The sequence below is a fragment of the Geotrypetes seraphini genome, chromosome 3, assembly GCF_902459505.1.
Source record: "Geotrypetes seraphini chromosome 3, aGeoSer1.1, whole genome shotgun sequence".
Classification (NCBI taxonomy): domain Eukaryota; kingdom Metazoa; phylum Chordata; class Amphibia; order Gymnophiona; family Dermophiidae; genus Geotrypetes; species Geotrypetes seraphini.
Genome location: NC_047086.1, coordinates 328,770,072 through 328,786,926, shown reverse-complemented (window position 1 = coordinate 328,786,926; position 16,855 = coordinate 328,770,072). Strand labels below are relative to the sequence as shown.

General features: G+C 42.7%; 1 protein-coding gene across 5 annotated transcripts in view; it reads right to left on the bottom strand.

Moving 5' to 3' along the window:
• Positions 1 to 16,855, bottom strand: part of CFAP36 (cilia and flagella associated protein 36) — a 240,007-nt gene that overhangs the window by 146,296 nt on the left and 76,856 nt on the right. For all 5 annotated transcript variants that reach the window (XM_033936495.1, XM_033936498.1, XM_033936500.1 and 2 more), the window contains 2 exons: positions 11,976 to 12,090; positions 2,220 to 2,307 (listed from right to left, as the gene is read on the bottom strand). In XM_033936495.1, coding sequence (XP_033792386.1) covers positions 2,220 to 2,307; positions 11,976 to 12,090 — 203 coding nt within the window. The remainder of the gene's footprint in view (positions 1 to 2,219; positions 2,308 to 11,975; positions 12,091 to 16,855) is intronic.

Below are 16,855 nucleotides of genomic sequence, written 5' to 3'. Positions count from 1 at the left end.
ACTTTAACTCCACCAAAGTGTCACAAAAGCAGGGTCCGGAGGCCTCCAGGATGCGGACCCGCGCCGGGAACAGCGGACGCCCTGGTTCCTCAATTCAGCACAGTATGGTGCCAGGGCATGTCTACTGGCTGCCACCGCTGGTGAATAGTCATTGAAAAGGATTCATTTCATGCCCTCATATGCCAACGAGCCAGTCTTCCATTACAGACCAATCTTTAATTGCTGTGTTTAAGAAGCGGGCGATCACAGAGCGCGGTCTTGGCTCACCCGGTCGGAGGTTCCCAATGAGGTGGACTCTCTCCACCACCGCTCTCATCCCCGCCAGATCCAGACCCACGAGCTTCCATAAATCGGCATCATGAACACTCTCCGGCAGCTCCAGGAGTCGCAGATTATTTCGTTGGCCGCAGGAGTGTTGAGCACTGAGCCTCTAGGGCCCACATGCGGTCAGCCTCGAGATTGCAGCGGTCCTCCTGCACCGAGTCTCAATTTTCCAAATGAGCAATTTGGGACCCGTGCCACTCCACGCTGACTTTAATATCATTAACGGATGCTTGGAATTTGGTAAGCTTGTCGTCTATGAGTGCCGAAAGATGCCGGAGGAGTTCCCTCAGCGTTTCCTCCTGCAGGGCGACTGTTGTTCGCGTCGGAGTCCCCTCCGATGCCATTTTTGGGGAGAGCGTGGTCTGCCTGTATCATGGTGGCCATGGGACCTTAGCAGGCATAACACTGTGATTTTGCCCCTGCACACCTCGAGCCACACACCCTCCTGTGCCTGCAGCTAATGGGCATCAAATAGTCCAGTGTAGGCTGAGAAAGGAAGGTTGCAAGCTGGCGAAAACAGTGATTTAGAGCGGGGGGAGGTTGGAGCTCAGGCAAAGAGCCACCGCTCAGCAGCACGTCATCACGCGACTCCTCCAGATCATTTATAAATCAGTTAAATAGCACCGGTCCCAGTACAAACCCCTGCGGAACTCCACTGTGAAAAATGACTATTTAAACCTACCCTCTGTTTTCTATCCGATAACCAATTCCTAATCCACAACTGAACTTTGCCACCTATCCCATGATACTTTAATTTTCTCAGGAGCTCTCGTGAGGAACTTTATCAAAAGCTTTCTGAAAATCTAGATATACTTTATCAACCAGCTCACCTTTATCTACATGTTTATTCACACCTTCAAAGAAGTCAAGCAAATTTGTGAGGCAAGATCTCCCTCAGCTAAGCCCATGCTGACTCCGTCTCATTAAATCATATTCGTCTACATGTTCCACAATTTTATTTTTTATAATTGTTTCTACAATTTAGCCCGGCACTGAAGTGAGGCTTACCGGTCAGTAATTTCCCGGATCGGTATAACATTTGCCTTTATCATCCTGGTCGCTCTTCTTTGAACCTTTTCTAGTGCCGCTATCTCTTTCTTGAGATAAGGCCAGAACTGAATGCAATACTCCAGATGAGGTCGCACCATAAAGTGATACAGGGGCATTATAACATTCTTAGTCTTTTTAACCATCCTTTTTAAAAATAATTCCTAGAATTCTGTTTGCTTTTTTGGCCATCACCACACATTGGATCCTATTCTTGGGCGCTAACTCCTAAGGTGGACCCTTGCATCCGGTAACTGTAATTTGGGTTATTCTTCCCAATGTGCATCACTTTGCATTTGTCCACATTAAATTTCATCTGCCTCTTGGATACCCAGACTTCAAATTTCCTATAGTCTGCCAATCCAAATGAGTTTTAACAATTTTGAACAGTTTAGTGTCATCTGTAAATTTAATCACCTCACTCGTCGTCCCAATTTCCAGATCATTTATAAACAAGTTAAATAGCATCTGTCCTAGTACAGACCCCTATGGCACTCCACTGTTTACTCTCCTCCATTGAGAAAAATGACCATTTAACCCTACCCTCTGTTTTCTATCTGATAACCAATTCCTAATCCACAATTGAACTTTGCCACCTATTCCATGACTCTTTAATTTTCTCAGGAACCTCTCATGGGGAACTTTAACAAAAGCTCTCTGAAAATCTAGATACACTACATAAACCGGCTCACCTTTATCCAAATGTTTATTCATACCTTCAAAGAAGTCAAGCAATATAAGTCCATGGATAGTACTTACATTTGGAGAAAGAAAAGTATCATTCACACTTTCATTATTAACACTGCTGTTTCATGGAATGCACATTATATGAAATTTAATAGTTTTACCTAAGAGCTTCTGTCAGTAATTCCATCTCCTTTTGCTCCAGGTTAGCTACCATATCACTACCATTTGTCAAACAGTCAGGAAGAACACCTGTCAGAAAGAAAGAAAAACACTCTTGGTCTGAGAAACATGCTTGCTAGAACAAATTAAACCTTCCCCCTCTTCTGAACCTAACCCCCTCTTTTACAAAGCCAAGCTAACAGCTGCCGTGCAGCAGCAGCCCCGAAGCCCTTTAAATCTCTATGGGCTTCGGGGCCATTACGGCAGCAGCCTGTGCTAAATGGCTTCATAAAAGAGGCTCTAAGGGCTTCTTTTACAAATCTGCGCTAGCTGCTACCACCTCCTTTTAAGCAGGCGGTAATTTTTCGGCTAGCGCACACTAATCCAGTGCGTGCACTAAAAACACTAGCGCACCTTTGTAAAAGGAGCCCCAAATCTCATAATTTCAATAAATATTCAATTCTTTAAAGCAAATTAACAACTACAGTGGAACCTTGGTTTACGAGCATAATTCATTCCAGAAGCATGCTCGTAAACAAAAATACTTGTATATCAAAGCGAGTTTCCCCATAGGAACTAAGAGAAACTCGCTTGATACGTTCCCATCTCCCCCTCTCCGAGGCCAGCGGCGCTGCTCCACCCCCCCCCCCCCCCGAGAAACGGCATCGCTCCCCTCCGCTCACACAGCCCTCCCCCCCCGCGTGAACAACTTCAAACTTACCCCCTGTCTGGCACCGGCAGATCTCCGAGAATCTCGGCAAGAGGGAGAACTAGATAGCCTTGAGCATGCGCAGATGCATGCTCAAGGCCCAGCAGAGACAGGAACTTCTTCAAGTCCTGTGGGCTGCGTGCCGGTGCCAGACGGGGGGTAAATTTGAAGTTGTTCTGGCGGGGGGGTGCTGGTTTGCGTGGGGGGGCCTGTGTGAGCGGAGGGGGAGCGATGCCAGTTATCTGGGGGGGGGGTGCTCGCAAATCGAGTCAACACTCGGTTTGCGAGACAAGATTTGCGAGAATGTTTTGCTCGTCTTGCAAAACACTCGCAAACCGAGGTTTGAGTGTACTCAGATAATTGATGCATACATGCAGAGTACCAAGTAAAAATGTTTCCAAAGAGGAGAAAGGACTGTTGTGGTGCGTAGGGATCAGAGACCCGAAACGTGTGAAGGTTTGGGCCCTTATAACAAGCCCATTTAAACATCTACGCACTGGGCAAGCCATGCCCATGAAGCACCAGTAAAGTGATGGAGGAGTAGCTTGTTAACGTTACCTTTCCTTTATTTTGTAGGTGTCTCCATGGGCAACACAAGGTAAAATACAAAAGAGTGGAGCTAACTTCAGGGAAAAGGGGTTCATGTTTTAAAGTGTCCGTACCAGGGCTCTGTGGATGACGTCACCCACATGTGAGCATATGCTGACTGCATGTCCTTGGATAATAGACTTGATTGCAAAAAGGAAGCAAATTAACTTGTTGTTGCTGAATTAGGATCACCCTGAGGTGAATCATGTTGAGCAGGGCCCCTATGAAGTTTAGAGGGTTGAAGTCAGGATTTTTGAAAAACCGACTTCAAACTCTATTTCAAGTGTTATATTGGAAGTATAATGTGTGGTATTTGTACATTTGATGTATGTTTTACAATGATTAAAGAATTTTAGGTTGCTTTGAGAGGGGTGGATGGGAGGGGGTATATATTTTTGTTCTAGATCATATGATATAGATTTTCAAGTGTTATATTGTAATTGTAATGGATGTATTTATGTACACTTGTTTATGATTTATAATGAATAAAGAATTTATAAAAAAAAAAAAAAAAAGAATAAAATAGCATTGGACTGTGGAACCCTTGGGGTCATAAAGTTGGTGCCAAAACTATCAGGCACTTAGTAAACAGTCAAAGAGAAGATGCCAGGCTGAAGAGCAGAACTTTGAAGTAAAAATGTTGATGGGCTAATCAAAACCACAGAAGCAGTCCAGGCACAGAAATAGCTGATATGTGGGTAACTATGCTATCTAGACAGCATAGCTAATCGTTTTGATCTAAGAGTATCTTTAAGATCCCAGAGATAAAAGTTGAATGGTTTCTTGAACTAGAAATAATGCGTCAATTCCATCATCTTTGGAGTGAAAAATACCTGAAGTAGAGCCCCTAATTTTTCTAAGAAGGGGGGTACTAGCTCCTGGATATATAGGGCCTGTTTTACAAAAGCCTTACTAGCAGCTGCCGTGCGGCAACAGTCCCGAAGCCCTTTAAATCTCTATGGGCTTTGGGGCCGTTACCACGCAGCAGCTGCTAGCGCAGCTTTGTAAAACAGGCCCATAGTTGAAGCAGAGTCTCTATGTCCCGAAGAAGGGAAGTCCTGTGAGCTAAAAATGGACTCTCCTGGATAATTTGGCGGTATGTTGACAACATAATAAAAACAGTAACCATCCTTGATGACTGAGAGAACTTACAGGTTGGTTGTTATCAAGACCAATGCTGTGGTAAAAATGAAGATGACTCCCATTGGTAAGGAAGTGGCTAAGAAGGAGAAAAAAGCAGGTATGTTTGACCTAATACACAGAAGAATTGAGATCCGAGCTTTTTTTTATTGTTATTGCTTCTTGTGCAATGGCAGTCCAGAAGCAGAAGAATGCAGAAGCATATTGCCGCTAATGTGAATAACAATGCTTAGCAGAATGCTTCAATGTATGAGTTGTAGACCTTGGCATTTTCATTGTCCATCTTTGTGTGGCCCTCTCTATAGAATTGCCAAAAAGCTCTTCCCTTAAACATGGGATTTTGGTTAATGTATTTTGGAGATGGATGTTCTAGTTGACAATTCAAAACCATCAGAGGCTGACCCTGATACATACTTTCTAGTCTGTAAAAAAGGTTGAATATTTTACTGATATTCTGCAAGATGCTCGGACAAAATATGTTGCTCAAATCAGGCAATTTTGCCACCAATTGTTTGAAATATATAGACATATAAAAACTGTAAGTAAGGATCCTGCTTACCAGTATAGTACATAGTATGGCCGTCACGCCCTGTAAGCAATGAGGCAGAAGCACTTGCACTGAAATATTTTTTAGGGCTGACTCCACAAGGAACGATTGATGCTGAAGCTGTGGTCTAGCAATCCTGGAGGAGAACAGATTCTGTAAATGGAATCTAGTTGTCTTGGAGCCATCATGATAAAGGCATTTTGCAAGAAGCATCTTTATAAAAAAATGTCATGGAAGAGTAACTTGAGAAGCTCTTTGGGAAGCTCAGTATAGTCCAAAGTATACAAGTATTCAACATTTGGTCCAGTGTCAGTTCCAACGAGATAGGTAGGGCTTTGCCCAACTGCCTAATATAGCTAGTAAAGACAAGTCCTCTGGAGAAGATCTTCTTCTAGGAGGCGTTTTCCGTGGTGACAGTTCTGAGGTATATTGGAAGACTCAGAGCCAGATAAAGCTAGTGCTTCAGATTCTTTGGGAAAGTTTACAACGTCTTCGGTACCGATCCAATGAAGCTGATGATGAGAATCTCTTTTACGCTTCAACGCATGGGATCAATGAATGAGGACCATCGTGGCAAAAAAGAACACTGATGCTTCAAGGTAGTGGCTTGATGACTCAATGGAAGACTTCAATGCAATGAGTTAAAAACACATGTGAAGAGCAATGCCTGGAGGTAGATTGTCGTCTAGATGGGGATGACAATGCCTCTCAGAAGATCCATGAAAAATAGCCTGATGCTTTGATGGAGAGCTGACATCAGTACCTGGAGGCCTCAAGTTTCAAGTTTATTCATGATATTTGATTGAACGCTTTTCCAAATTACAAAGCGTTGTACAAAAGGTAAAAATATGATTTTTAAAGAAATCACAATATACATAATATATTAATCAGACCTACAGGGTAATTGACTTTTAAAACCACGGGAAACAATAGGAAAGAGGGGTAGAAATACAATTTTTGAAGAAAAGGTACATAAAAGGGAAGTACAATAGGAGAGTAGGGGGAAGAGTATTAATGGCAGAAGAAGGATCAAAGGAAAAGGCTGTTAGTAATCTAGTTTTAGGGGAAGATAGTAATCTTAAGGTATTACAGATGCAATGAACTTTATTGTTTTTTGGGCCGGTACCGAGGGAGTCGCTGTGAGCACCCATATGCATAAACATTATACCAATCTCCCTCCTGAAAGTATGCACTGGTACCAATGGCTCAATAGCCAGTACCCGCAGTGCAGCAAGTTTCCTCGAATTGGGTAACCTCGATAAGGATATATGTCATAATGCACCAGTACCGATGGCTCAACTGCTGGTACCAACAGTGCAGCAGGTTGTCTCAAAGCAGGTGACCTCGATAAGGAAGAACACCATGAAAGTGAGACATCCTGCAAAGCTAGAGAATGGTGGCATCGGTGCTTGGTCTGCATCAAGAGACTCGAAGCTGTAGAGACCTGCTGAGAATGCACCAGTACCAATGTCTCAAATGCCAATACCATCGGTGCAGCAGGTTGCCTCAAAGCTGGTGACCTCAATGAGGATGCACACCCTGAAGAAGAGACAACCTGTGAAGCTTGATAACGTTGGCGCTGATGTTTGGACTGCATCAAGAGACTCGATGCTGTCAAGACCTTCGATGCTTGCTGGTAAGTGGATGGTTCTGAGCTGGCTTCCCCGATGCTATTTGTTCTTCCAATGTCGATGCAATGCAGGAGTTTTCGATGTCAATGGCTCTTAAGATTTAGAGATCCATGGCCGAGTCGAAGAGCTTGTCCTATTGAATGTAACAGGCCTTGAAGGAGCGCTGTTGTAAGGTGTAGAAGACTCAACTCGGTGTTCAGACCCAAACACAGTTGACACCAACTATGAGAGTTGGTGATAGAAAAAGGCCACTGCACTTCTCAAAACTCGTCGATGGTTTCAACATAGAGGGAAAAGAAATTCATGAGATTATACTCAATGCAAAACAGAGACCCGCTGAGGAAAAAAATCTGAGGACGAGTCCAATTTTTTTTAAATTAAATTTTCCATTTCTTTTTTTTTTTTTTTAAGTAAAAAGATAGCAATACAGATAAGAAAAAGTATAGAAAAAAGACGTAAGAGAAAGAAGGCAATGTAGACTGAACAGAGTTCAGTAAAAAATGTATTTCTTTGCTCTGTGGAAAACAAAGAACTGAGGTACCGCGAACCTATCTTGGGCAGGTAGGCACTTGCGCAGGTGCGGCATGGGCAGTCACAAAGTTTTCTTAAAACTTAAAGTGACAATGCACTTTTAATTGTGTCCATACCAGGGTTCCATGGATGACGTCACCCACATGTGAGAATATGCTGCCTGCTTGTCCTGGGATAACTCCGATTTATAAAATGACAATTGTACAGAATATTGTTTGTTTATATAATATAATAAAATAAGTTCAGTATAAAACTAGTCGAGGCAGAGGCTTGTGCGGATGGGATCAGATGGCTTGTGGGGACAATGACCGAGCTCAGGGGGATGGGGCGGAGACAGGGACTGAGCTCGCGGGGATGGGACAGAGACAGAGACCGAGCTCACAGGACAGGGACTGAGCGCATGGGGACAGGGTGGAGATGGGGACAATTTTTTTTCCCCCATGTCATTCTCTAGATCCGCAATCTTGCTTGAGTTTCAGCTAGGTCCTCTCTATAAGAGATATCGGATAATATGCGTATAGAAGACCTGTCCCCCAATTGAGGAAGACATTCAGTGCTAGCCTGTCATATGATCTGATCCTAGAAAAGAATTGGAGGACCTTTTTGTTCAGATGAGTGGCAAAAACATCCACTGAGGGGGTGCTCTACTCTCCAAAGATCTTGTGAGCTGTGCTTATGTTGAGCACCCACTTGTAAGGTTGCAAGCCCCTGCTCAGTCTATCTGCCAGGTTGCTCTTTTTACCTGCAAGGTAAGTGGCTCAAAAGACCATTCTATGAAAGAGAGCCCACTGTCACAGCCTCCTGACACAAGAGGTAGAAGCCTGTACCCCCCTCCCCCTGTTTGCTCATATAACATATTGCAACCAGGTTCTCCATTTGAATGATCACCAACCTCTAATCTGAGTCAAGTTGAATGAAACCAATCTCAAAATCCAAATGGATTGAGAGGGCCTCTGCTCAGCAATCCGATGCCCATACCTCAAAAGGCGTCAAGGCACAGCCCTACTCTTTGACTCCGGGGAAGCTTCCTACCCCGATGTTGAAGACGGTATTGCAAGGGCCAATTCCAGCACCCCTCAAGGTACTGATGTCAAGGATAACTCTGCAGGCCTAGTGAAAGTCTCAGGGAAAGTGAGAGCTGAGTCTCAACTGACACAAGCACCCTCAAAGCCTGAGCAGGTTTCAGATGAAGAATTTGCATTTGCTCTTCCCTGAGTATGATTGGGTACCACTCATTGGAGATAGGCATCAACAAAGGCTGGGGAGCCGAAGCAGAGCCAGCCTGAGAAGGAGTTGGTGCTAAACTGGAAGTGGGAACCTGGCTGCACTTACAATGATACAACAGCATCACCAATAAAGAGGGGAAACTCTCTTCTCAATTCTGACACTTCTCAGGTATTGGGGATTTTGATGTCATAGTGTTCCTGGCATAATGCATCGAAGAGGACCAATGCTTGTGCTTCTTGGGCCTCCCCTGATACTCTGCATCACAGTCATTTGGTTCCGAAGATGATTTTAACCTGTACACATCCTCGGTGTCAAGAGTGATGCTGACCAGTCCCAGGGCCAACTAACAGCACACGATTTTGAGAGGTGGAGACTTCTTGTTTCTACTGTACTTCCAGTGTGTTCCAATATCTACGTCTCAGTGCCAACATCAACAGCTTCAAGGAGCTAAAAAGCTTCTCCTGTTGAGCATGTCATGCTCTCTGTGTCCTCAACTGCATTTGCAAACAGAGAGAACAGGAGTTAGAATCATGGTCAGGTCCAAGGTACCCGAAACACTAAGTGTGTAGGTCCATAACTAAGATCACCCAATTATATTGGGCACACCTCTTGAAACCACTGGGGGTCTTCCTCAACATTAAAAAATGGGCATGCTCAAATTGAGGTCAATGCTCCAGACTACTCACAGGCCTTGAACTGCAAACACAAAAAAAATTTTAAGTGCCACAAAAAAATCCCAAAAGAAGTATAATGGGTTTTAAGAAAAAGAAGTTACTTACCGTAACAGGTGTTATCCAGGGACAGCTGGCAGCTATTCTCACATATGGGTGACGTCATCGACGGAGCCCGGATGCGGACACCTCACAAGCAGACTTGCTTGAAGAAACTCGAAGTTTCGAATCGCCCGCACCGCGCATGCGTGAGTGCCTTCCCGCCCAGCGCAGAGCGCGTCTCCTCAGTTCAGATAGCTAGCAGAGAAGCCAACAAGGGGAGGTGGGTGGGTTGTGAGAATAGCTGCCTGCTGTCCCTGGATAACACCTGTTACGGTAAGTAACTGTGCTTTATCCCAGGACAAGCAGGCAGCCTATTCTCACATATGGGTGACCTCCAAGCTAACCAGAATGGGATGGTGGGAGTGTTGGCAATTTAGGAGAATAAATTTTGTAATACTGTTTGGCCAAACTGTCCATCCCATCTGGAGAAAGTATCCAGACAATAGTGAGAAGTGAAGGTATGAACCGAGGACCAAGTAGCAGCCTTACAAATTTCCTCAATAGGAGTAGATCTGAGGAAAGCAACTGAAGCTGCCATTGCTCTAACTTTATGGACTGTGACTCTACTGTGTAGGGGTAATCCAGCCTGGGCATAACAGAATGAGATACAAGCAGCCATCCAGTTGGAGATCTCCATCTCCATCTATCTCCATCTATGGTACGCTTAGAAATAGGATGTCCCAACTTATTTGGATCGAAGGAGACAAAAAATTGAGGAGCAGTTCTGTGTGGTTTGGTGCGTTCCAAATAGAAGGTCAAAGCACGTTTACAGTCCAAAGTGTGAAGAGCAACTTCTCCAGGATGAGAATGAGGCTTTGGAAAAAAAACTGGAAGAACAATGGATTGGTTGAGATGAAATTCCGAGACCACCTTAGGGAAGAATTTAGGATGAGTACGAAGAACCACCTTGTCATGATGGAACACTGTGAATGTTGGATCAGCAACTAAAGCTTGCAGCTCACTGACTCGTCGAGCAGAAGTGAGGGCTATGAGAAACACCACTTTCCATGTGAGATATTTCAGATGAACCTTATCCAGTGGTTCAAAAGGAGGCTTCATCAATTGAGCAAGAACAACATTGAGATCCCAAACCACAGGAGGCGGTTTGAGAGGAGGTTTGACACTGAAAAGTCTTTTCATAAATCTGGAAACCACTGGGTGAGCAGAGAGAGGTTTTCCTTCAATAGCCGCAATTGTAATGAGATGGACTTGGATGGATGTAGACTTGAGGCCAGAATCGGATAAGTGCAAAAGATAGTCCAAAACAGAAGATAAGGAGGAATGTTGAGGCTCCTTATGATGAGAAAAACACCACATAGAAAATCTAGTCCATTTTTGGTGACAGCATTGTCTAGTGGTAGGCTTCCTAGAAGCTTCTACAATATCTCTTACAGATGGAGAAAACTGAAGAGGGGTTATGTTGAGAGGTACCAAGCTGTCAGGTGTAGAGACTGCAGGTTGGGATGAAGCAGAGATCCTTGACTCTGTGTAAGCAGAGAAGGAAAAACTGGTAGAAGGTATGGCTCCCTGCTGCTGAGTTGAAGTAGAAGGGAGTACCAAGGTTGTCTCGGCCACCAAGGAGCAATTAGAAGGCAATGAAGGGCTGCAGAGCTGAAGTGAAGAGGACTTCTCGGCTCCACGGAAAACAATGAACTGAGGTACCTCACAGGAGATGTGCACCCTAACTCGGGCGGGAAGGCACTCGTGCATGCGCAGTGCAGCATTCATAAGCTCTTATAAAGATCTTCAAGCAAGTCTGCTAACGAGGCTATCCGTTGCAGGGCTCTGTTGGTGACGTCACCCACCTGTTGAGAATATGCTGCCTGCTTGTCCTGGGATAATGGCTGGACAGCAATTGGATGCCTACCACCGCCTACAATCGGGACGCCTTTATAGAATATGCTCCTATTTCTTTACATCAAATGAATTATTGTCAATTTCAAGAGCATAATGGGGGGGGGGGAGGTTTGCTTCAGAGACATATTTATTGCCAATTTCCAGGCATTTTTCTGCCACTGTATTTCCAATCACCGATATACTTGTCTTTCAGCCTTCAAGTTCTTGGTGAACCAAGGAGAAAATTTTGCAGATAACTACATAATCATGATTTGGTGCAGTAGTATTCAAAATATTAGTTACTATATGATCCCAGTTATCAAACATTTTAACAGGATTTTGTAAAGACCACTAAGCTGAAAAGATACATTAGTCCAAAGTTGATTAGAAATTAGAATCAATATTTCCTCTAGTTAAAACACACCTCTTAGAAGATTTATGTGGAAAATATCCCAAGATAGATAAAAATTTAAATGACAATAAAAAATAGTGTGACCATAGTACTGCAGACCATTCTGTAGATGAAACAAAATGAGAAAGAACCTTTATTGGTATAGTGTGATAAAGAAATTGAAAATTAGGTTAGAATAGATTGATAAAGTTTACTTTTGGTTACCAGTTATCCTACAAGTATATTCTCTACTTAGTTTTAAATGTAAAATACTTGTAATAACTGAGGTACCAAATCTGATACCTCAGAAGGGCAGGCTAAACTTTAATTTAAAATCACATATTTTCAACAATTAATGCATTAAAAACATATTTGTAAATATTACCATTTCTATCTTGAATTAATTGAATTGCTTGCAACTGTAGTTCAATGTTTTTCTGCACCATCATGGTCTTAAACATATTAAAATCTTCTGCAGCCAACACTGGTTGTAGGATCGTCTGTGAAAAAAATATGTTTATATTAATCCAGACCTGATAACATTTAAAAATTCTTAATGAAAAATCATACAAAATTGCTATTATGGTTTTTAATTATATTTTTATGCCTGAAACCTGTGTACTCTGCTGGGCAATTGCTCAGTACACAAAGATCAGACACCAGGTCAAAATTTAAAATATCATAATAAATGTGCTGTCAATTTACAATGATTCCAAGATACTTCCTGTGATGATTTCCTATGTGGGTGCCACCCTTTGTGGGACAGTCATCTCTGGGGTTAACTCATTAATGCATGATTCCAAGATACTTCCTGTGATGATTTCCTATGTGGGTGCCACCCTTTGTGGGACAGTCATCTCTGGGGTTAACTCATTAATGCATGTTGAACAAGAAAGTCAGAGCTCAACAGAAATGAAAACCGCACTAACATTATCAGAAATGCTCACCAAAGCATTATTGATAAAGAACAGTTACTTACCTAACAGGTGTTATTCGGGGACAGCAGGCAGATATTCTTACAGATGAGTGACATCATCCACAGAGCCCAGTACAGTGATAAAGTGTACTGTCATTTTAAGTTTCTAGCGAAGCTTGGAGACTGCCCAAACCTTACATGCACAAGTGCCTTCCTGCCCGATGCTAGCTTATGAGGTTGTCAGTTCTATGCCCTAGTGAAGAAGCCAACTAGGGGAGGTGAGCGTGCTGTGAAAATATTTGCTTACTGACCCCAGATAAAGCACAATTACTTACCGTAGCAGGTGCTATCCTGGGAGAGCAGGCAGATATTCTCACTTGTACCAGGTACGGACAGTGGAAAGTGTAGTATCACTTTAAGCTTAAACAAGCTTTTAGCCTGCCTGCATCGCACATGCATGAGTGCCTTCCTTCCCGATGCCAACTCATGAGATCATCAGTTCTATGTGCAGAAGCCAACTAGGGGAGGTGGGCAGGTTGCGAGAATATCTGCCTTCTGTCCCAGGAAAACAGCTGTTACGGTAAGTAACTGTGCTATATCCTTAGACAAGCAGGCAGCATATTCTTATATGTGGGACTCCCTAGGTTTAGTAAAGGGATGGAGGGAGAGTTGGGTTCCAAGAACTCAGAAAAATTTAAGTTGCCTCACAAAAACCATGACCTAATGTCTGATCCGAGAGTGCGGAGGCAAGGGAAGAAATCTAATGGAAAAAATAAATAGAGGAACTCCATATAGGTAAAAGGAGAATTCTGAGAAAACTCATATGTATGGAGGTTGAGAAAATAATAAACAACCTCCTAGAGGCAGTGAATCTAAATATAGGTGATGGAGATGCCAAAAAGATTCAAGAATCAAATAAGTAAGGACTACTGGTAAATGCACCCATATGGAGTAGCAGACTAAATGAGTAGGAGAAACCAGCCAGGTCTCAGAGTAGACACGAATGAGAAGGGAAAGAAATTTTGAAAGCAACGAAAGCATGGTTCTCATGAAAAGAATAGTCTGAGAGGATAAAAAAGAGGACCTATTTTAGAAGGAAAGAAAAGCAAATGTTATAAAGTATAACATTAAAATGACATAATGGCTTACTGTGGAGAAAATAACCTCCTGATAAAAAATATTGTTATTATATATATATACTGTATATATTTTTTTTTTTTTAATTATCTCTCAAAGGCTGAGAAAGAATTGTAATAAGCCTTAAAAATGAAAAAATCAGCAGAGAACAGAAAGTGGAAGCATATTACACAGTAAAGATGAAATCACCTCAGATTTAGTAAGGAAAGATGAATAGAATTGTTTAACATCCTTGTAAAAACAAAAAAGTTGATGAAATGATTTTGGGTTTTTTAAGGCTCCATATTTATAAAAAAAAAAAATAGGAGCTTAGTAAGGTGTTAAATGTGTTATTAAATGTGTTATTAAAACTAGGACCTGAACCCTTGAAAGTATATTTCTGAAAGTAAAGTAGTGTAGCCTTCAAACTACTATCCTTGGTTAATTGTGCGTTAGAAACTTGGGAATCAAATATATATAAAATTCTCCCAGTAAAAATAAGGAACGGAGAAAAGAGCCATGATAAATGTGACCCCGAGTAGAAAATAAGTGCAACATGAAACATGTGTAACCAAGAATGTGAACAGCAAAAACAAGTAACAAGCCTTTGTATTGCACTCCTGTACCCTCTCACTTTGCTATAAAGGAGGGATGATGGGTAACAGAGCTTAGTCGCGTGGTACCCCAAAAAATGGAACAAATTTCTTCTGAGGTAGCAGCATCAACTGAAGGTAAGAAGATGTCAGAGAGTTGAAAGCGACCTAACTAAACGGAAAAAGGTAATATGCCTGCAGAGTTGAGGTGCTGAAAAGAATCTTCCTGGGAAGTAACAGATGTGCTCCAAGAAAAGTGGGCACATGTAACAGAAAATATAACAGGAAATGGGTAACCAGAAGGAAAACTTAGCATTGAACAGAGAAGGATGCAATGAAGATTGACTGGATGCATCCACCACTGAAGAGATTTTGAAGTGACCTTAATGTTCTCAGATAAGGAGTCAAACAACTAAGATGCCAGAAACGACTGAAGCACTGAGGCAAATAGTGAAGCAAGAACTGTGGATGCCATTTGACTTATGCATAAGCATCGATATTACAATGCATTTAGGAAAACATATTCATGAGAAGAAATCCCACTCAATTACTTTGAAAAGTGGAGAAAAGACCTCAGTGTCATGTAGGATCTAATAAAAACCGATCCTCCGGACAAAACAACTTCAAATAAAGATTTAAAGATGTAAACACATCCTCGGTCTTGAAAAACTCCACATATATCTATTCCTTATTTGAGTAAAAATCTAGTGTTCATCAATAGCATATAACTTTCCACTGCTATAAATTAGGAAGTTAGGGGGTGGGTCATTAGTGTGGGCAGACTAGATGGGCCGTTGTCCTTTTCTGCCGTCATTTTCTATGTTTCTATGTTTCTAACCTCATTTGCCATGTCGATGCCCATTTCTTGAGCTTGATTATGTCACGTTGCAGATCTTCGCAATCCCCCTCTGTCTTCACTACTCTGAATAACTTCGTATCGTCCGCAAATTTAATCACCTCACAGATCATTTATAAAGATGTTGAAGAGCACGGGTCCAAGCACTGAGTCCTGAGGCATCCCACTGGTGACGCTCTTTCAGTCTGAGTATTGTCCATTTACCCCCACTCTCTGTTTCCAATGCTCCAGCCAGTTTTTAATCCACGTGAGTATTTCACCCTCGATTCCATGGCTCGCAATTTTCTGAAGTAGTCGTTCATGTGGAACCTTGTCGAACACCTTCTGAAAATCCAGATATACAATGTCGACTGGATCGCCCTTGTCTATCTGCCTGTTTACTCCCTCGAAGAAGTGCAGCAAGTTCATCAAACAAGATCTGCCTTTACTGAAATCATGCTGGCTAGTCCTTATCAAACTGTGTCCATCAAGGTGATCAATGATGCGGTCCTTTACCAGCGCCTCTCCCATCTTTCCCAGTACCAAGGTCAGATTCACCAGTCTGTAATTTCCCAGATCTCCCCTCGAACCTTTTTTGAAGATCAGCATAACAATCGCCACCTTCCAGTCTTCCGGAATCTTTCCCGATTTGATCGACAGATTGGCTATTAGTTGAAACAGTTCAGCTATAGTCCCTTTCAGTTCCTTGATGACCCTCAGATAGATGCAATCCAGTCCTGGGGATTTATCGCTCTTAAGCCTACAAATCTGGGTGCATACCTCTTCTAGACTGACCGTCAACCCTGTCAGTTTCCCTTCTTTGTTTCCAGTATGTAGCCTGATGGGTTCCAGTATGCTGTATGCTCTTCGGTAAATATAGATGCAAAAAATGTGTTCAGTTTGTCGGCAATTGCTTTGTTCTCCTTTAGCACTCCCTTTATTCCATAGTCATCCATCGGTCCCTCTGCTTTCTTCGCGGGTCATTTCCCCTTAATATGCCGAAAGAACGGCTTGAAGTTTTTTGCCTCCTTGGCTATTTTTTTCCTCATAGTCTCTTGACCCCTTTTACCGCTTTATGGCACCTGCGTTGATGTTGTTTGTGCTTATTCCAATTTTTGTCCGTTCTTGACCTTTTCCATTCCTTAAACAAAGTTTTCTTGTCTCTGATCGCTTCCTTCACCTTTACAGTGAGCCACGCCAGTTCCTTGTTCTTTTTCCTCTTGGATCCCTTGTTGATACGCAGTATATATAGATTTTGCGCCTCGGTGACTGTGTCCTTAAAAAGGGACCAAGCTTGCTCTAGCGTTTTTACAATGTTTATCCTCTTCTTAATCTTCTTCCCCACCATGAGTCTCAACCCTTCGTAATTCCCTTTTCGGAAGTTCAGTGCCGTGGCCGTCGTTCTGCACCAATGTTTCGCCCCTGCGTCCAGGTCGAAGCGGATCATGTTGTGATCGCTGTTTCCCAGCGTCCCTTCTACTTCTACACCTTGTGCCGGTCCTTGCAGTCTATTTAGAATTAGGTCCAGAATTGCATTTCCTCTTGTATTTTCCTTGACAAGTTGTTCCAGGAAGCAATCGCCTACAGTATTCAGGAACTTGGTCTCCCTAGCACAGCCAGAGGTGCCTAGTTTCCAATCTATCCCCGGATAGTTGAAGTCACCCATGATAACTGTGTTGCCTCCCTTGCAGTTGCGTTTAATCTCGTCCGTCATTTCTCCATCAATTTCTTCGGACTGCCCTGGGGAATCGGTAGTAGATGCCGATCTTAATTTCCAGTCCATTTGTTCCCGGAATTTTGATCCA